General features: G+C 31.0%; 1 protein-coding gene across 3 annotated transcripts in view; it reads left to right on the top strand.

Annotated features, from left to right (window-relative positions):
- The window catches only part of LOC125065305, an 82536-nt gene that overhangs the window by 46071 nt on the left and 13578 nt on the right, over window positions 1-22887 (top strand). For all 3 annotated transcript variants that reach the window (XM_047672840.1, XM_047672839.1, XM_047672838.1), the window contains exons 2-3: window positions 21220-21364; window positions 22591-22743. In XM_047672840.1, the coding sequence (XP_047528796.1) occupies window positions 21259-21364; window positions 22591-22743 (259 nt within the window). In that variant the 5' untranslated portion in view covers window positions 21220-21258. The remainder of the gene's footprint in view (window positions 1-21219; window positions 21365-22590; window positions 22744-22887) is intronic.

The following is a 22887-nucleotide window of genomic DNA, read 5'->3' as shown; positions in this document are numbered from 1 at the left end:
AACGCTACAACAAATGTGTTCGAAAAAAAATCTTCGTTAGTGATTTTTTCCGTAGATAACAAATTCATGTACATGTGTGTAAAATCTGAAAATAAACCCTTTTTTTTACGTTTCTATCATATTTTTTAAAGTACAGAATTCATCTCCTTTAAATTATCTTTGAACTCACAAGGGTATAATAATAAATTGATCTTAAAGCTTTCACTGATAGTCTGATTCGTGTGTCGTGCAATATGTGTTCGCTTGAAGAAATATTTATTTTATATCTTTATGTATTTATAGTCCCATAAATATAATATGACATAGAGAGGTTGATGGTCATAATATAATAATAATAATTTATTTATTCACACCCAAGAAAACAAAAGTACACAATTTTTATGCTTATTAACTAAATCTAGGGCTTTCACATTATCACACAAAAATTGTGGACCTCTGACCCCGAAACTAATGTAAATTGTAATATCAGAGTCAGCGATTCCTCAATTCATTGTACACTAGATTTCTAAATAGGACATAACTTCAAGTGTTGTAAAATATGGTCGAGTACTGTACTCGTAATTAAAGCCAAAAGCTTACTTAATGGTGGAGTTTTAAAAATTCTATCTACTCACTCAAGTTCGACAAATAATTAGAATTTTTATACCTTTGACAGTTTTTGTTATATGGTATTAATTTTTATTGATTTCTTTATACGATTATTAATAATTAATAAGATGGAATAACTTTATTATATTGTTAATAATGATCCCACTTTTATGTTTTTTATATAAAATTGTTATATATGGATTTGCATCAAAAACTTTCAATCAAATATTAATTAAAGAAACATTTTATTGAAATTAGAACTTCATATTTTATTCTCATCACGACAGTTTTTTCGTGAAAAGTGTTAAGATCTTAACACTATTACCTAAACTATATTTCAAAGTGAAAGGTGATTGACCTTATGTACGACTAGTTACTAGCTGACGGGTCATAAAAATTTAGTTTTCAAGGTTGGCAGAACAGTGGCAATTGTTGAAACGAATACAGGTACCCTTTTTTTCAAACAGACGTTGATGCGTTATGCTTCATACCAATACGATCTCATACTAAAATTAACGTTAAAAAAATATGAATAGAGTCTATATCTTAACTGAGGGTAGCTACGAAATGGAGTATACTTTATCTTAAAGAAATTTACCTGGATTATATAAAATACTGACGCATATGTATCCATCGACCCTTTTTAGAGCAGCGTGATGGATTAAGCTCTAAACCTTCTCTGAATAGGAGATTTTCTTAAAAGGGAACCTCGGGAACGTTTTTCAAAAAGTATTATAATACCATAGTTTTTTTTAATTATAATATCACTTAACTTAATGCGTATAACAACAACGCATAGAAACATTATTTCATAGGTTTAGGAAAGTTTTAGGTAATGTAAGAATACTTATTGTATTGTCGCTATATATTTAGTTAATAAGAAAAAAATTAAAAAAAGAACCCTTGAAATATCGGTTAATTTGTTTTTATTTTTTTAATGCCCAAGATCCTCGTCATTATGATGGAACAAACCTATTAAATTACTATATATTGTCATCGATCCTAAATAAGTGAGCGAAGTTTAAATTTAATCCGACGTTTTGAAGTATGTAAAAATCACCTTCAAAGATTCCGTTACAAATTTATTAAATCGTGTTAAAAAATGTATGTATACAATAATATAATTTTCAAAGAATCAGCTACAATGATTATATAAACACAAGTAATAAAGATAGATATCATGTTTCCGACTCCGCAAAGTCAATAAATCATTCCTTGGTATTCGTTGCTATGATAAAATTCCACAAGTAGTGGTGTTCGTTGGTTGTCAAACACATTACGTATTTTTTTTTTTATGATATAGTTTGGCGGACGGGCAAATGGGTTATGTGATGATAATTGGTGGTGACATTGGCGTTGTGTGAAATATTAACTATTCCTTATATCGCCAATGCGCGTTTATCGGAACTAAGATGTTATTTCCCTTGTGCCTGTAGTTCCTCTGGCTAACTCATACTCAAACCGGAGCATAATAATAATCCTAAGTATTGCTATTTCAATAAGTATATTTGATCATTGGGTGATGCCTACTCAGATGGGCCAACAGTCACACACAGCTACCACACAAAGCCCCACCAACGTATCTACATATACTCGTATATAAAATAATTTTATTAGCAATAAAATTTCTACAGAATTGTTCGCATTTTCCATAAATAGTGAAAAGTTTTTAACGCATAGGCTTCACTATGTCGATGAGTTTCTATTAAAGGAGTATTAGAATATATATTTTTTTATTGATTTCTGTGTTAATGAATTGTTATTAGTCCTTAATTAATTTGAAAACATAAATATATCTAAGCCTATTCAACAGTTCAATTATATCACAATAAAGTTTCAATTAAAAATTTCAAAAGGTCATAAGTAACAGATTTTTATAAAATTAATAAAAATATTTTATTGCGTTACATTATATCATATGTCATAAGACAATAAATTCTAGTGTTAATTACGAATCGTACATACGACCTTATTACACGATTGACGCTAAATGACAATTAATAATTTACTATTAAATGGATTTTGAAACCGTCACAGAATAATTAATAACGGGATCGTGTTGTGGTTTTATCTCCATTTCGCAGATTATGTTCTGATATTATGTAAATAATTAAATATTACATATTAGAATTAATACATTATATAATTCTAAGTTTAAATGTTTTAATCAAATCTTGTAACCTGAATTAAATAATCGATAATGTCACACATTTAAGGTATTGTACCATTTCAAATGATAATCTGTATGAGTACAATGACGATCTCCGTGGCCGAGTAGTGTGTACACTGGTTTTTCATGGGTACGCCACTCCGAGGTACCGGGAGTTTTCAAGACAACAGTCTTGGGTCTGGGCTTTTTTGGTACATCGTTACTTCTGACAGTGCTTTAGTTACTTACATTGGGATCAGAGTAATGTATGTGATGTTGTCCAATATTTATTTATTTACAATTTGATTGCCTTAGTAGATTCTCTGATATAATAATTAAATTGGTCGAATTCAAACTTTAATATATTACTAGTTTATCATAAATTTACTAAAAGTACAAAGGCCTCAGGACTCGTAACTTTTTTAAATTTAAATATCGAATCAATGCAATGAAAGTGCATGTGCATAATTCGTCCCCATAAAACTGGATCAAACATTGGCAAGGAATTGGATCAAATGTTTGTGTACGTCACAAGTTTTTTAGTTTAATGGGGGAACCTCACGCTCATACTCGTCTCGAAGGCGCCGCGCACTGCGGTAATGTAACCACGCATGCGTAGATATGACGAAGTAATATAAACTCTAATACCTTGTATTAAAGCTTAGTATAAAATGTAGCAGGTTGAATAACCTGTCACCGAGGGAAATTCCGGGAAGAAGAAAAGGTGGTCTTGATTGAATGCAATTCCATATGAAATATCATTTTCAAGAGCCTTATCGTGATCTCTTTTATTTAGTTTTCAGTGTGAATGTAATATTTGTATCTGGGAATTTAATTTTTTATATTTTCATCTAATGAGTAAAACGACAATTATAGTATTTATACTGATTAAGATTCAGTTTTAACTATATATCTTGTACAAAATACTACTGACATCTTTGAAAAGGTGGTATCGTCAGAAGTTTAATATCGTTTAAGAACGAAAGCCGCCATATTGCTAAACTTCTTAGGGGTAGTTTTGACATGTTGCTAGTTAACGCAGCGATCACTTACATCATAACTTTGACTTACTTTGTTAATAATAATAATATTATTATTAGTGACGTAATAATTTCAAAATTTCAGCACATTTATATGAACAATTATGTTTTATTTAGTTTTCTAACAAAAAGAAATAGCTAGATGCTAAGTACTGGTCTAAATTACCTCCAGCTAAATAAGTGCTACAAGCGCTTCAAGGGCTACATTTTGCAGGCCATTGACCCCAAAATTACATTTTATAAGAATATGAGAAATTTTAATGAGTTTTAAAACTTATATCTAAATTCGAACTCATTTTGTATTCTATATAAAATATATTTGTGTTATTTCAAAGCAAATACTACTATGTCTCACTATGTGTACAAAGAGTGCTTAGAAAGTTACGCTTACAACAAAAACAGTTTAAAATATACCATAATTTGCAATTATCAAGTTGTTTTTTTTCCTTTATGATTTTTTAAATTTCTTTATTGTGTATATGTGTGTTGTGTATTTTTATTGAATTGATATGCATTGATTTAACATGTTGTAAAGTAATATTAATAAAAAGTCGTTAATAGAAAAAAAGAATATCGATTGGCAAACAGTAGAAAAAGGTATTAAGTTCATTTATTTTTATTCATATACGGTTATTGTTTTTTTGAGATGTAAGGTTTTTCTTTTCATACAGTTGATATTAAATATAACATTATATATAAACATGCTCAATTAAAAGTATAATTAAAATAAGAACTGTACTGTCATCGATACCAATATTTTTTATAAAGAGATTTAGAATTCAACTGACAGGAGAAGTCAAATTAACTCTTAATATTCGGGATCCCGTCCATGATAATCACGCCCCGTAAATGTCTTATTTATATATCTTCTTAAAAAAATAATGTTGAAAGCGTTTTTTCTAGAAGTATTCGAATCCTTCTTGTATGTAATATTCTTGATGAATGTTATAGTTTATTTATCATAACGCTACGACAGACAAGATCAGAATAGTGATGTTTAACGCGGGTGAAATCGTTTGGCTAAGCTAGTTTTATATGAATGTTAAGTGTCAATATCGCAATGGTTTAAGGGTCGCCTAGCGATGTAAAAAGTCGCAGGATCGATTCTGACATCTAGGGCAATCGTCGTCCCCACTTCTGACACAAGTTTTAAGCTTAAATGGAGGGGTAGATAAGAATATTAGTGATTTGTAATAGGGTATTGCTATATATTACATTAGCAGCCTGTAAATTTCCCACTGCTGGGCTAAGGCCTCAAGGCCTAAAGGAAGAGTCCTTTGAGGAGAAGGTTTGGAGCATATTCCACTAGGCTGTTCCAATGCGGGTTGATGGAATATACATGTGCCAGAATTTCGTTGCACATGCAGGTTTCCTCACGATGTTTTCCTTCACCGTCGCGCACGAGATAATTATAAACACAAATTAAGCAAATAAAAATTCAGTGGTACTTGTCTGTAACACAACTGTATAGTGGTTAAGTAAGTAAAGCTATTGAATCTTCCTTTACTTTAATTCGGTCCTTGAACTATATTATTGCAACATTCCACGAAGTCCTTCTCAAAAGATGCATTGCGCATTTTATGCGTTTACTAGTGGCATACTACATATATATATTATTGTGTAAGTTCTTCTAAACTACTATCTCATTAATTATTCATATCGATTACAAAACGTCAATATTGCTTTAAAGGGAAATACGACATAACATCTTAATGACTGTTACAGATATTCACTTTTTTTTTTGGAATAAAATTCTTTTACGCGGCTTACAGTCAAGTGAATTGGCGGTAATCTTCGCGTAAAGAAAAATGTTAAGCCCCCCCTCCAGGTGACCTTTTGCTCTCTTCCTCTTTTGTTTTAATTCTCACGATATTTTCAATAACATTTTCGTCATTTTAATTAAATTATTCTCAAATGTTAATTTATTTTATTGGATCTGTTATTTAATACGTAATATATAAAATCAACTTGTCCAACGAAACATCTCGTTTATTCAATTTACCTATGTTAATTTCTTCTCAGAATTTTCCGTCTGTTCTTTGTTTTGAATTTTCTGTCTGTATTACAATGTGCATAATAATCTCGTTTGTCTCCGATACATTCTTATCATTGATGAGATCTTATATAAATATGTACAAATATCGATTGCTTAATATATATTTTTTTTATAATATAATTTCTTATTCAAATTTTTGATGTCGACTTATTAAAATACTCGTATATTCTATATTCTACTAAGACGCTATTTATTTTATGTGGCTTAATATGACTTTGTCGTGTCTTGTTTGACATAATAATATACCACATATTAATAATTAACATTGGACATTATAATCGATTTACAATTCCATCGAATTATAATGAGTGAGTACACCGGTTTTCATGGGTACGCTACTCCGAGGTCCCGGGTTTGATGTCGAGTCGATGTAGAAAAAGTTAATTAGCTTTCTGTGTTATCTTGGGTGACAGCCAGAGTGTTTGTGGTACCATCGTTACTTCTGATTTTCCATAACACAAGTGCTTTAACTACATACATTGGGATCAGAGTAATGTACGTCATGTTGTCCTATATTTAAAAAAATATATATATATTTAAAATTTCATTCGAATCCAGATTAATATTTTCATCTCAGCTCTCAGCAGTGTTATTCTGTTAAAACTCTATCGTATATAACTTGGGAAATGGTGACAATCGACTTACGATACGATGTCTCATGCGTGTATCCTTTGATGTTATAACTTTCTGAAGTTTTACGATTGTGTTCTGCGGTGAATTTCGAGTTTGTTACATAATAGCGCCTCTGTTTACTCTTTCTGTTTCTCGTTATATTTATGTATTTAGTTATTTATATTGTGTCCATGATACTGTTTCTTTACATGTTAATAAATAAATAAATAAATAAATAATCTTTATTCACATAAAAAGTTACAAAGTATAATAAAGTCCCTGATTTCTGAGCTAGGCTCAAAGACCTGTATTACAGAAATCAGTGTCCTCTCTCATATTTTAGTGTCATATCGTTCTATGTAAATAAAAATAAATGATAAATAACTATTTCTTACTGTACACTATAGTAGAGTGTGTATGTGTGAGTATGTGTATGTGTCTGTGTGTGTGTGTGTGTGTGTGTATGTGTATGTGTAAATTGTTTCACAAAATATTATAGCAACAACAGCTCAGTTTGTTCATAATCTAGTCCTAGTAGCCAATTTTTAATATATACTTTAGCTTCACGATTACATAAGGGATGGATATTTTTTATTTTATTTATTTTGTTATACAAATAAACTGCTTTATAATCATGTTGTCGTTTGGCTGAAGCTGTTCGACATATAACAGGTGGACATACGTTTTTAATGACACGTTAATAATTTACCGTTAATAGGTTTACCGTTTTGATACATTTTAATACACACCATTATTTATGTTGGAATAATTCCATATGAATTCCGCTTTCGTAAGTGTTATTGTTTATGTTATATCTACTACACATATATGATAACGAAGTATATAGTTGAGTATAAATTTGGGTTATAGTTATTGTTTTTCCGCCATAAATGAGGTATTTAACCATTAAGATGGTAATTACTGCAACGAATAAATATATATTTACAAAGATGCATGCAGTCTGCCAACAAGCGCTTCTGCTTTAGCCTGGAATTGGCACTTTGCCAAGTTTCAAAACAGCCATAGCTCACGACCTTTAAACTAAAGAACAAGAATATACAAAACTCATTACATTTTTACTGGGTCGAATGTTTGTTGTGACTGAATTATTTACAATTTATTTTTCCAAACAAAAACATATTTTGAGGGTATAAGGAGTTTTGAGGATCTTACGTTTAGAATTGTGACTTTGACCGAGGAAGATGTCCGTTGCAGGTCCGTGTAAGTAGGCCAATCATTGAAGTGTCACAGTTACATAGGCAAGACAATCCGTTTATAATATTAGAATCAAATTTATTCTTAATTTTATACTTAATATAAAAAGGCATCTAAAAAGGCACCTACCTGTTTACATTACATTAAGTTAGAATTCCTTACAATGTAAGGAGTAGGTGATATTGTCAAGTTTAATGTTTGTTTGCTTCCCGTGGTATATTTAGAGGTCATACGTTCAAATTGATATTGTGTTCTTCTGACCGAAATTTCTTAGCAGCCTGAAGTTTCTAAGCTGGTAGTGATTGTTTTTCTGACTGTACACAAACTGCTGTCAAAATGTCCAATCTTAATTAGTTGCTAAAATAGTTCTATATAACCTCACAATTTTGAACTTAGATGATCGACAAATAGTATCTACGTGACCATTTCAATTCTTCATGTATAATACGTAAAACCCAAATTTGTTGCATATTTTATTAGTATTTAGTTAATAAAATCTCATAATGACCGACTCACATACAACACACAGCCTTAACTGGTGTTTTTAATGGAAAGTAGAGAAGCACTTCAAAAATATTTTTTAATCGTCTTCTTGTTACAAGAACCCTTTATTTATAAAATAGGTGATGAAAGTTTGTTTAATAATTCGATATTTTTGCTGTTAAAAATATAGAAGTTTTATATTTTAAATAGAGGGAAAAGAAACGTTAAGAATACGTTTATTTCACCATTAAAACCTAATGTGCTGCAAAGCTCACAAAAAAACGAGTAAATTTTAAACATTGACGTTCCAAGTACGAATTAAAAAGTGCTTAATATAATTGTATTAATTAACTCAAGTTACTCTGTATTGTTAATACAAAAATAAAAATATGAATAATGTTTACGTGTGAAACGCCATACGGTGACGTAAAATCATGAATATAATGTGTATATAATGAATACTCATTAGTAAAGTAAACATAGTGTGTATTTTTAAATGCATTGTGATATGTTAAGTTAGTACATTACTTCGTAATCCCGAGAGGCTTTAAACGCAATGCGTATTATTTCGTCATTAGATTTATTTTCGTTTCAATGTGTGAGTGTTACTCATGTTATATATTTAGGAGTTCGAAGCAGAAATTATTAAAAAAAAACAGTTAAATTACACATTATTAAATAATTACAAAATTAAACAAAAATACAAACTTAATTACATACCCTTTATACCAATCGGCTATACGAACAAAAGTACTCTTTTTATAAATACTTTTTTTTTATATAGTTGTATGACTTTTCTAAATATATGATAACATGATTAAATAAAAAAATACGGTAATATGTAATGATAATTAAAAATGACAGGGTATAAATGTCACACTGCTTGGCTCGGACCTCTTCTTCCTTTGAGGAGAAGGTTTGAAATAAATTCCCCCACGCTGCTCCCACGCACGATGTTTTCCTTTGCATATCAATTACAAACATAAACCGAGATGGTCGAATGGTTAGAACGCGTGCGTCTGAACTAATGATTGCGGGTTCAAAACCAGGCGAGCACCACTGAATTTGTATGTGCTTAATTTGTGTAGGATGAATAATCTTTTGTTTATGTGTGCCGTCCCAAACCATTTTGGCCACCGTGATCATTAATGAGAAACATACATTGTGCAAGACACAGGTAGACTCTCAAATCCCTCACCTTAATAATTCAATGGGTTGGCAAATCCAACACGACCGGAATAAGTTACGACGCGGGACCCACGGTTTTACGCAATTTCCGGGAAACAGCATTTGACACTTTTGGTAACTGCTTATGGACCCAATGTGGGGTTTGAGCTTGGAATATCAAGGTCATTGTCCTTTTATTAGCCATTAGTAGCTAGTAATTTGCATCAAAACGTTGCACTTAAACTTAAGATTTCACTTTAAAGATACCCAGCAGTTACCTTTCGTGTAGACTGACTTACAACAAACTAGGCGTTAACTAAAACCTTTGTTAACGTGAAAATTCTAAAGCAGAAACTGTCTGAATGTAACTTTAAGCACTTTGTTAGAGAATGCCTTTGTTATGAGTTTTCGTGTCGCTGAGAAAATCTCTTATTTACGTAACTCTTACCCAAAAATAGTTGACATTTTTTTCTTTTAAGAATTGATAATTATTCAATTGTCAAATTATAGAAATCATTATATTTTTTATTCATAATAAAGTAAAACTTATACCATTCAGTCATAATTACATTACACAAGTACGATTTTAAGCCGAACGGTTATATACTGTATTTAATTGCTCGATGTGCTAAACTTAAGGATGCAAGACACTCTACCAAAATTCACCTCTAAATTTTACTCAACTTTCTACCGTAGTTAGGCTATAGGTTGTCTGTCAGTCAACAATTTCATATATATATATTGCTAAGTGCAATATTAACCGTCTTTAGGTTTGGCATCGACTTCGGACAGCTTTGTAGTAAATATAATACCACCTAATAAAAATGACATATTGAGTCAAGGTTCGTGATATAACACGATATTTAAAATGCATATAAGAAATGATTACGGTACAGTTGTTATAGGTAATTTACAAGGATTTAAATTACAATGCCGTTTAACGTTTTCACTCTACTAATAACAGCACACACTTGCCAAAATAATAACAGCGCAAACAAGTGAATCACGTGACCTACTTTAAAAGTTTACACACAAACTTTCTTTAACCATAAACAAGGGCTAGGAATAAAATAGGTATATTCAAGTGTTATAATATTGAATTGGAAAATTAATATGGAGAATTTCATAACTGTTTTTCTTTTTATTTTTACAATAAAGTTTCACAAATAATCTTATTAAACAATAATAACAATAGATAACTTATTTCATTTATAATGTTACAATTTAAATTTTAGAATCCACCTTTGTGCTATATTTAGCTTTAGTGACGTCATGTCAGCGAGCGAATGCGTTGAGAGGGTTACATCTTCAGGAATGATGAATATACAATCTTTTGTAAGTCTAGCGGTACTCTCAAGTGAGTAGCTCAATAAAATCTTCTTGAAAATGGAGTTATATGAACATAAAGATCTGTACACGATTACATGTGGATGATGACTAGAGATTCGATATGTGGTTTGTACTAGAAATATTGCGAATATGCCATTGCCATATTGCAAAATGTTGCAAGCACAGCACCGCGTTAAATTTATTACAAGCTACATATTATTTTTCGTAAAGTAACAGTCCAAGATGTCCTTTTCTGGACTCTTTGAAGTTCTTTTTCCAATGAGGGTTGGTTACACATGTGGCAGAATTTAATTGACATTAACATATGCATTTTTCTCACGATGTACTCACATGGAAATTTAATGGTAATTGCCGAAGTTGAACCCGTAAACATCGTTTAAGATTCAGGCTTTCTTTCTGATCACTGGGTCTCTCAAAATTTTCACCATGAACATTTATAAACCGTGATTACACCAATCTATTTTAATAACTCTATATAATATAAATATAAGCTCTCGTATCCGTGATTTTAATTTTAATTTGCGTGGCAATGTCGTACTCGTATTCGCGATTTAAAATAGTACGTGCAACGTGGCGGAGATGCAGAGCTCGCCGCACTGCGAAACAAAAGTGATGTAAAAATAATACGTTACACATCTCTATTTAAAAAAAAAGAAAGTTAAAATTACCTATGAATTGACACAGAATTGCGCAACATATATATGGTCAATAATTAGTCGTATATATATGTGTATACAATATCACTTTTTAATTTGACAGCAGACATTTTGCACTGTATGCCGACTTAAATATTACATATTATGATAGTAAATGGCATTCCGAGTCCATAAGTTGATATAATAAAAGGGCATTAGTAAAATAGTAAAAGTAAAACTGAAAAGCTTATTTCCTAGTTTATCTGTCAAAGTAATTTTGTTAGTTGAATAAATATCATGTCAAAATAAGTTAAATGAGATATTATTTCGTTCGTTAGTGTTAACTACTGTAAACATTGGCTACCAAGCATGAGATTTAAAATATTGTTTTCCATTATTCCTGTAATTACTGAGTCGCTCAACCTTTAGCATTTTAACATTACATTAGTAGCCTGTAAATTTACCACTGCTGGGCTAAGGCCTCCTCTCCCTTTGACGAGAAGGTTTCACTCCAATGCGTGTTGGTGGAATATGTGGCATCACGATGTTTTCCTTCACCGCCGAGCATGAGATGAAATAATTAGCTGAACTGAAATACCTATCCAGAACACATACCACCACCACTTTTATGAAGTCAACAATACCTTGAAATAGCAAAATAATGTTACGTATAAATGTAGCCAAGTTACTTATCAAGAATTTCAGTTATAACGAGTCGCGGTGAATATGCTTCATTTAATTAAAGTTCATTAGCAAAATCAAACTGACGGTATAATTGTAGGCATTTTGTTATGAATACGGATTCGTTTATTCAAACAATTCGCTGTTGACATTTCACTGTTTTGAAAGGTAACGAGGTCACATATAAGTGGTTTAGTCGTTGGTGATGATTTTAAAAAGTATTAACCGTTCATTGTGGATACTTTGAAATAAAATTTAAATTGGTAGGCTAGGTTAGTCTGGTAAACAGGCAATAAAATATATTGGTCATTCCTTACTTTGTCAATGTGCCACTAACCGAGGGAACTTAGTTCCGATCTTCAATTGTTGTTGTGACTGCAACGATGACTCAATGACCAGCTTTTAAGGTCAAATAAAAAACATTCTGTTGACACATTTTCAGGAGCCAGGACAATTGAACAAGGCTGTGTGTTTTCGTGGTTGTGAAAACGGCTGTGAATTATTTTTTTGTTGTAAATATGGATTGCCATGCGTATAAAATACTTGAATTTCTATCAGATACGATCGTAATCAAAGGATATAAATGCAGATTTTTTTTTTATTCCAAATTTTAAACTTATTTTCCTTAAAAATCGTGATGCTTAAAATATGCATTTTGTTAAAATACAACCCGAAACAAATATGAAGTGATTGGAACAAGTCAATTAAATATTCAATCCACGAATTTCATGTACTGAATAAAACATTTTTGACAAAGCGACGCAACGAAATTATTTTTCAACACAAAATATTATGCAACGATTGAATGAACTCACCGAAGTTAACATTTTATTAAACTAACAAGGCTCCCTTCCATTGATTTCCTGAGTTTTGGGGTTTTCCGAGCGTGACTCACGCACATTATAATTATTACGAGTTAACTAACTGAATTTGATTTTTAAGAAACGAGCTACAGGCCATGTTAATAACAAAAAAGTCATTCCTAAATGTCGACTTTTTTTTGTATTTTTACATTCATAAAAAATATAACCTTACTTTACTAACTTTAAATCAATTTTAACAATTTCTGAAACTTTGGAATACAAAACCGAGGTATCTTTTAAATAATTATATTATATTAATAATTATTATTATTATATAAGAAAATATATTTGTTTGAATTTTTCCGAGTTCGATGATGATATTGTTCTTTTAATAGCTCTAGTTTATCTTAATTTGGTACTGGTTAAAGTTAGGTGCTAGGGGCCTGCTTTGTCCTCTTTGATAAACATTTTTAGAGCATACTTCACCAGGCTACTCCATTGCGAGTTGGTAGTTGCTACTGTAACACTGGAACAATAGTACCAATAGATAAGTATCTATACTGTTGTATCGTATTCTAAGTAGAATACGCATTTGTTATTAAAATTTCAAATAACTTCAATCAATTACTACGATTATATTGATTTAAGATCAAATGACGCGCCTTAAAGGTAAGGCCCGTCGTATGCCGTGGTGACAAACAGCATAACTCTCATATGCCATCATATCTCTTTCCGCCGCTGCTCTCTATCTGACATTTGTGTGTGTGTGTGTGTGTGTGTGTGTGTGTGAAGTGATACAAAACAAAAGATCTATGTTTATTTTGTTTTGATTTTTCAGTTCTGCTCCTCCTCCTGTAATATTCTAGGTTTTTCACAATAACGCTGAGGTGTATTGAGACGATGCTGAGTTCAATATCCGGCACGATTTTTCATGCCTGATTAAGTTTCAATGATCAAATTCTCCGAAGTATTGTATGAATGTATATTTTTCTCGTTACCACAATGATTGATGAGTCAATATCGTGAAACGTTTCGCTTGAATTATTTGGAAAGTGATATTAAAAATCACTTAGTGATTTATGATTTGCAACACTAATGTGCACCTTATTTTATGTTAAGCCCGTTTTCGCTAGAATTATAAAAAATAGAGCGTATAGTAGTGTGGGTAGGTCAAGTTCGAAAAATATTTTCCCTTTTCCAAACTCATAATTATTAGAATATAAAATACTGAATCATTTCTGCATTTAAAATTCGAACATTTCGATTCTTATTAAGCTTTTTTTGAAAATCGAATTTATAATTTTTTTCTGCTATAATATATAAAATATTAATGTTATATATCAATTTCTAGGCTCATAGTACGAACGTTTAACTGAAAAGTTTTAAATAACACTTTATTTAATATTCTACTTTGTTGTGTAAATAAAATTTTATAACTTCATCTCGCTTACCTGGTAAAGGGCTTCAGAGCTGTAAAGTTTTATGGCTAATGTTCTCTCTTGGACTAACTAAATAAATGGAAAATTATTTATTTATAAGAAAGAAGAACTAAAAAGTTTTCATTAATTACATTAAATTTAAATTAAAACTAAATAAGACTTCGCTAAACGGGTTCGTAAAAGTCGATTTGTTAAAAACGCTTTATAAAATCGACTTTTACGAACCCGTTTTAATCTTTAAATAACGACTCGCGTAACAGCTCTTTATAGAGTGATTAATTATAAATTTGGGATATACTTAGAAGAGCCGACAAGAAATTCATTTACACCTTTGATTTCACTTCAGTATATGTGTTTTTATACATATATATTATGGCATATGAGTTTTATAGTTTACGTCACAATAAAATCAACGTAAATTAATTCAACTCTTGTTTTCAATTAGCTTTGATATAACTTTTTTTTTTATATGATATAGATTGGCGAAAGGGCAAACAGGTCACCACAAACCATATACATTGGCACTGTAAGAAATATTAATGATTCCTTACATTGCCAATGCTCCACTAGGGTACTTAAATGTTATGTCACTGGTGAATGCAGTTACAGTGGCTCATTCATATTTCAAACTGGAACACAACGATACTAAGTATTGCTGTTTGACGGTAGTGTCCAATGAGCGGTATCTATTCTAACGATCTTGCATACACTAGCCCTACCATTAGGTAAGTGTGTAAAGAATTATTCGATACGAGTAGCATATCATCTGTTATTTTTTAAGCATATAAGAAACCGCTACGAATATATGAACGTGTTAAGTCTTATCAAGACGTTAACCTTCTTGGTGAAACTGAAATACTAGTGTGAGCATAGCGCGGGTAAAGAGGTATCGTATCGATTATAATTATAAGTATCGACGTCCATACCAGGACTGACTTCAGGTCAATCAGGAAGAGCACACGTTTCAACTTAATTGGGTGAACGTTACGTGATCGCATGTTATATAATATGGAAGAAGCGTTAATTTTTATGTTTATTATAAAATGTTATAATCTTGGAGAATATAATTTTATAGCTTTTAGTAGTGCCAAGCAGACTCAGAGTATTTAGTATACCGGTATCGTGTAGCGGACGCGTCAAGCCGTCGACTAATTAATTTACGTTAATGAAACCGGAATATTTTATAATAACGAGTAACGCACGGGCTTAATAAGAGTCTACATAAAATGTATATCTACATAATTGAGGTCGAATGCACTGAAAATGCTTGTTTTTTTGGCCTTGGGACTTCGCTGGCGTACACATCTCTAAGTTTCTTGACAATCCGATGAATAGTACTGGAACGAAAAGTGCAGAAACATATAAACATTAATTCACATTGTTTCATTTATTATAAAGCAGAAAAATATATCAGTTTTTTTGAATAATTCGTTTCTATCTAGATTAAAGTAAGTCGAGTATAATTTCATTATTAAATTGGAAATGTCTATATTGGCGATAATTTTTTTGGTTTATTTTCTGAACATGTCGAAGCGTTTTGTTAATAAATAAAATATGATAATTATAACAATTTTGTAGTAAAATATGACTTGCAGATTTCCATATATTACAGATTGTAACCAGAGAACCATTGAGTTTGGCAGACGGAAACTTAGTGTTATAACTTAAATTATTCATAGCTGCAAATAAAAATATTAATATGATAATCAACTGGTTCTTACTAAGGTTTATATTTTACTTTATTCAATTTTACTATCTGAGTTGATATCGCCCAGTGGTTAGAATAAGAAAATCTAAACGGGCCTAAACACACCACTGAAATTTTATGGGCTTAATTCAACTTGTGCTTGAGAAGGTAAACATTCCGAGAGTCAGAGAAGGCCTTAACCCAGCAGTGGGATATTAAGAGGCGGTTAGCTTACTTATTCTCACGAACACAGTTTTGCTGAATTTTATTATATATAAGGCTTGATCGTAGTGAGGTAATACACAGGTTGACAAAGTCAGTATTAATATTTATTTGGCAAATTTGTTAGTTATACTTATGATAATAGTATCAAAAAAAGAAAGCTGAAATATTTTCGAGATAAATTCTACTTTTTAAGAAATAATCTTTTACTTACGAGCATGAATGTTCTATGCTATAAAGGTAACAAAATTTAAAATATAAAATTGTCATTCTTGGTGATACTTTAAAACAAAATTAACTTAACTTTTATCTCACAGTTTTATTATAAAATTTATACGGACATTTAAACAGAAAAAATGGTGTGACGATTCAGTGCAATTTTGAATAAGACAATTAAAATAGTTACTTGGTTAAATTTGTTCCTCGGTGGTAGAACTTTGTGTAACCCACCTGTTTAAGTATCATCAGATATATTCTTTTTCTAAATAGTAATACTTAGTATTCTTGCATTCCGGTTTTAAGGGTGAGTAAATCAATCTGTATACATAAAAAACATAACTGCTTAGTTTTCGAGAATGTTGGCGCATTGGCATAAGGAGTAGTGATCACCTACCATCGGTTGGCACATTCGCACCTCCGATATACATATATTTAAAAAAAAAATAATCAGATTCTGCAGAAGAATATCTAGAAAGGAGCTTGTTATCATTAACAATTAATTACAGTTAATTAAGAAAACGTCTAAATTTGTAATGTTAAAAGTGACATACCAATTTAGAAGAAATTCGAAATATGACATAAGAGGGAATGAGATTACAGAAATTATTATGCTATAATGATTTAAATAATTACAGCAGCTGAAGTATAGACGTATCAAAATAGCGTGGCATCATATTACAATGTTTTTAAAGAAAATAATTTCAAATTTTACTTATGATTGTAGAAACGTTGTAAGTCTCAATTCAGGTCCACTGGAAATTAGCCATTAGGTAAATGAATCATAATGAAACATTCTAATATAATATAAACTAATGTAGTTCATCATGTAGAATAATTCCAGAGGAAATATAATTGTGTTAGTTAAGAAATTCAATTACCAAATGTGATCGTTAACCGAAAGTACGGAAATTGTGATCAGAGATAAGCACATCTATTTCCAATTTTGGTTTTATATCGCACATTAACACACGAGATTATAGTATATAATAATTATAAATGTTAAAGAAACATGGATTCATTATTATTTAATTATCACTAAATAAAAAATATTTTATTACACATTCCTAAACAAAAACAAACTCGACGGCATATTGGTTATTTCTCTTTTAAATAAAGTAATTTTATAGTATAAAAGTCCGGTTTGCTAAAAAAAAAGTTTTAGTTACATAAGGATTATTACCATTAAGGCCTTAACCACAGATACAAATAAATAAAATTAAAAAAAATATTTTTGAAAAATCTAAATTCGAATTTTTTGCGTCGGTAATTCTTCTCGATATTTAAGTGTCAGAGATATAAAGAATTATTTTTATAAAATAGGTACCCCTCAAAATCTAAAATGTAAAACAATATAATATGATGTGTGGGTGGTACCTATCCAAACGGGCTGCACAAAGCCGTAACACAAATATCTATCTGATATAATATCCATTACATATAAATCCAATCAATAAGTTTCAAATGTACAATATATAAGACACTGTAAACGAACTATATCAACTATGTTGAAACAGTTTGAAAAAACTAAAGGAAATTCTGCTGAAGTTTTTTCAAACTTGATCTCGCTATCCAGGTGCAGTTCTATACGTTTGGATAAACTAAAATTTTAGCTATCTCAATTTGTCAGTCTGACCTAGATCATTGTAGTCTCTATTGTCGGATTGAATCAGAATTTTCTCTAGCATGAAGATTTGCACAAACGTGTCGGTCAATTGGTTGGTTCTTTTAAAGGATACATATTTTATAGTGAGCAACAATGAGCGTAAATTTCGAAATATAATATATATACTTGGTGGGCTTCTAAAAATATTTATCTATACATAATATTAAAATATTCATGCGATTTTCTGCAATAAATACAGACGTACAAAAATCCTTACGATAAGTGCTTATGTTGATAATGATATTGTAATATAAAAGTAATTATATATGATTATTACATGTTTAAGATTGATAAAAAACTACTTAACTTCTGAGTAATAAATCAGAGTCTGCTTACCTCAAATCATTTTCTTAATTTAATTTACGTGAAATAAATTTTTGAGTGTCAGCAAAATTAATGAATTAATTTAATTATGTTATCAGAACAGACACTTCAGTCAGTTTGATGAAATTAGTTGAAAATTCGATTACAATGTAGGTATAACTTGTGTACAAATTGAGTTCGTCTAAAGACCTACTTAATACGTAAAGGCCGGCAACGCACCTGTAACCCCCCTGGTGTTGCAGATGTCCATGGGCGGTGGTAATCACTTTCCATCAGGTGAGCCTCCTGCACGTTTGCCCCCTATATCATAAAAAAAAATATAAAAACAATTCGACTACTACCTGCTTAAACACGATTTACTTTTAAATTTCTATTTTATGGTTAAGTAGTGAAATTGGCTGGCGGACTCAGTACATAAATATTAGAAAAGTTATGTTTGGTTGGTAGTAGTATAGTTTAACATTCATTTTCACATATAAATTAATAAAATACACCTATTATACATATATTATAATATATTATAATATAAAAAGTAAATACTCGTAATTTCTATATTCTCGAAGACAGCTCTAGCAATTTGAATAATACCTAGTTTCTGAAGGGTTTTGTAGATACCACGAAAATTAGATCTGTTTAATAAATAAATACTTAATTTTTAATATTAATCTGATCTATGATTGAAATGTAAACCTCAAAAATTTTCAATACCATTGAAAGTTCGACGTAATTGATTTCATTTATTTTATCCGCACATATAAATCGAAAGTTTTATTTTTGTATAAGTAATGTCTTATGCGACTTAAAAACAGGAAAATGTAAAACTCATCTCTAGAGCAATAAGTGTAGATAGCATAATAGATTATTATCCTTTGGCATCATCAATTACTTCCAACCTTGGCCAAGTATACGTTTCTCTATTTAATGCTTAACAATACTGTCACAAACACAAGCAAATAACAATTGAGATTCTACGCTCGGTATCATTCGCTCTCATTCAGCATTCTATCTCACAGAAAGCATGAGGTGACTATTTATCATCCGGTCGCTATCACAATTTCCATTCAAATACGAAACAGAACATTCCAGAAGACAAAGCTGCAATGCTATACTGTAAAAACTCACTTCGTATTTGACTCGTAAAATATTGAATTCGACTTACCGTGATACGCTATTTTGATCCGTGTATCCTACAAAGGCTATTCATATTATAATCAATGTCGCATATGACTTTCTGATATTTCAGGATCCTGTTGTGTGATGAGTTTCAAATTAGTTTATAACTCTAGGGAGCTTGATTATAATATTTAAAGAATAACTTATAATCTATTAATCAAAAATTTTTGAGTAATTTCATACTTTTTACTTGGTGGTAGGACTTTGTACTAACCCCTCTGGGTAGATGCCACCCACTCAACAGATATTCTACTGTCAAACAAATACCCAGTATTATTGTGTTCCGATTGGAAGGGTGAGTGAGCAAGTGTAACTACAGTTACAAGGGACACAACATCTGAGTTCCTAAGGTTGGTGGCACATTGGTGATGTAAGGAATGGTTAATATTTCTTATAGCGCCTTTGTCTATGTTCGGGGGTGACCACTTACCATCAGGTGGCACATTTGCTCGTCCACTTACCTACATCATAAAAAAAATAACCAGCCATTATTTTTGTCTTTGCGTATGGTATATAGCAGGCCCAAACTAATGTCCCACTGATTTCCACTTCGTAATAATATTTAATTTCTTATATTCCAATTAATTACAAATATAAGACAAATATAATTATTTGAAATCACCTTATGTATTATATCGCTTGCGTTATAATTATACAATATTTTATCAACAAATTTTTGAACATTGCAGCTGTCACGAGAGTCCGAATCAGAAGTTAGTTGACGTTAGTTCTAACTAAATTTAAATTTATCAAACTCACGGCTAGCAGAGTAAATGGGTCAAGTTATAATCCTCTGGGTGTGTGAATAATTATTGAAGCTAATCCCAAAGCTGGTTGTTAAGTCCAATCAATGCCTATACGCTATGAAATAGCAATTACATAGCGGATCCCCTTTTGTTTTTGGTTGTTACGTTGGAATATACGCGTGAATTTTAGACTAATTATTCCCTTTTTTCCTGAGGTGACACAGATATGATTTTAAGTTTAACAATGAAGCCGATGCATTTAATGTTCTTAATAATCAAGTTCTTTAGTCAAACACAACCACTGCCCCTAGCACAGCCAAAAAAATGTATTAAATTCAAAATAATAAAATATTTATTTCTACCAAGTATAAAATGAAATGAATATAAGCTCATTGATTTTTATGATACAATATACAGTGATTATTATTAGGAGTCAATGACGCACGCCATGGACATTAAAATTGGTATTTAAAGAACTTAGTATTATAGATATTAAAAAGAGGTTATTTGATTTTTATTGCTGAAATTAAGTTTATGATACAGAGGTGAATTGATATCACAATCACCGATAATTGGGCGTAGGCTTGATGTCAGCTTGCACTGAACTTCATTTGAAATACGTCATGACAGTTTAACAGGTGACAGGAGATAAATCAGTTCGAAATTCGAAACACGCGTCCGATTAGTTAATTAATTAAGTTTTAATCTGTTACAATGATAATTTAATCAGTCAAACGATTTGTACGATTTCAAATTTCGAATGATAATGGAATTATTTATTTATTGTAAATTAAAATATCGTGTGAATTAAAAATCTAATGGTTATAGTATAATTAATTATTTATATAATGTCTTCGATTTCAAATAGAGTTTTTAATAAACACAAAGATTTTAAATATATATCTGAATATATGTATTCTAATAAGGAATCGTGTTTTGTTATACTGATGGTATATATCTTTTGCAGAGGGTTGATTGGCATGTGACGGGGGGCTTAGTGAGCGGCATGCTGGCCGAGCGCTCGAGGCGAGCCGCGCTCGCCGGGCTCGTGGCGCTGATCGCGCTCGGGCCCTGCTCGGCCGAGCTCGAAATTACAACCGCTATTGCGTTTGGTGAGTATGAACTTTTTAATATACTTGATTTATTAAAATATCAATATTTATTATTAACGTAATTGTTATGCTTGACTTATCGCCTGTTCAGTGATTATTAAGTAAGGATGCCCATCCCGAAGCACTGGATTTCAATACTTCATTTTATTGAGTTTTTTCTGTCAAGATACTCAGTGGCTATTAGGGATTATAAAAATGAAGTAGATGACGTACATGCTTTATACGTGTTCATGTGTTTGTATACTTGTATCTCTTACACAAGTTGTTTTTAAACTACAAGAGGATATTGTACGCTACTTACAATATACATAATTTGTAATAGGCTAGCTTTATTTTATGCTTCCGTAAACTACACTGCGTATTCGCTAGTTTTATATATTTTGAAAAATCCAGTTAGGCTTTCGACATGCGAATTCTAATACCATATCCGTTTTTATTAATCAAAAAGGCTTTTAAAATAACGAACTAGTGAATAGTTTTACCGAACTGGAATAACCCGCATACTTCTGTTTAACTGCAATTTAATCTAACCCACAATCTGTCGGGATTAACAAACTTTGAGAACCGTAGCCGTTTTAAAAAAGTTGACAATTCTAACTGGCGTTTTTTAAGTGTGGTTAAAGTGACTACGTTGCTTAAAACTTCTCGGAACTTTGTTTTTTTTTTTTAAACGCTAGACTAACAATTATTTTTGTCGGACGTGGTTCTTATTTTAATACTGCGTCATTCGAACATACCCAAATGCATAAATGTGCCAAGTTATAATCACCAAAAGATGTAAAGTTTGTATTTTTATTTGTCTGTTCTGAGCACTTTAGAATATAATTAAAATCTCGATACTTGATCTTTAATTCGAATTGATATTTTAATATTGTAATCATCATTATTAAGGAGCAACGCTGAGACTAAAAAAGGCAATAAATATTGCCCTAAAGTTTTTGTAATTTGTATTTTTATATATGTTTCATAAAAAAAAACATATAGTAAACATTGTTGTTTACGATGTAAATAATATAGCCCTGCGAGTTTATTAGTTTTTTTTACAAATAATCCTGAATATTTTATGTTACGTTATGAGCGCGTGTTGATGAAGAGAATATAAGCCGAAATGATTATCTAAATGGCTTAACAACCCTTTATTTTTATAACAAGAACATGTAATATGAAACAAACTACTTTCTTTTTTCCTAATACTTCAATTTCAAGGTACCGTGTCATAATTACAGATCCATCAAAACGCGGAGGTGCCATGTATGGTGATGGATGCTCCACGGTGATAGAATGCGGGTTTGCGGATTCCATATGTGACAGCGTGCAAAAGACTTGCCGCTGCCACCCGGAGTTCGCCGTCACCAACTATGTGGACAAATGTGGAAAACGTAAGTTTCCATTAATAAATAAATAAAATAATAATTTTAGTTTACGGGCTGCTGAACAGTCCAAATATGTTTTCTCGAATGCCACTTTTTTTTTTAGCTGGTCGATGTTTTTTTGTATCATAGAAGGGGACGTGCAAATAACCC

The sequence above is a fragment of the Vanessa atalanta genome, chromosome 7, assembly GCF_905147765.1.
Source record: "Vanessa atalanta chromosome 7, ilVanAtal1.2, whole genome shotgun sequence".
Taxonomy (NCBI): Eukaryota; Metazoa; Arthropoda; class Insecta; order Lepidoptera; family Nymphalidae; genus Vanessa; species Vanessa atalanta.
Note: the sequence above shows the minus strand (reverse complement) of the source record. Positions and strands in the feature narration are given on the sequence as shown.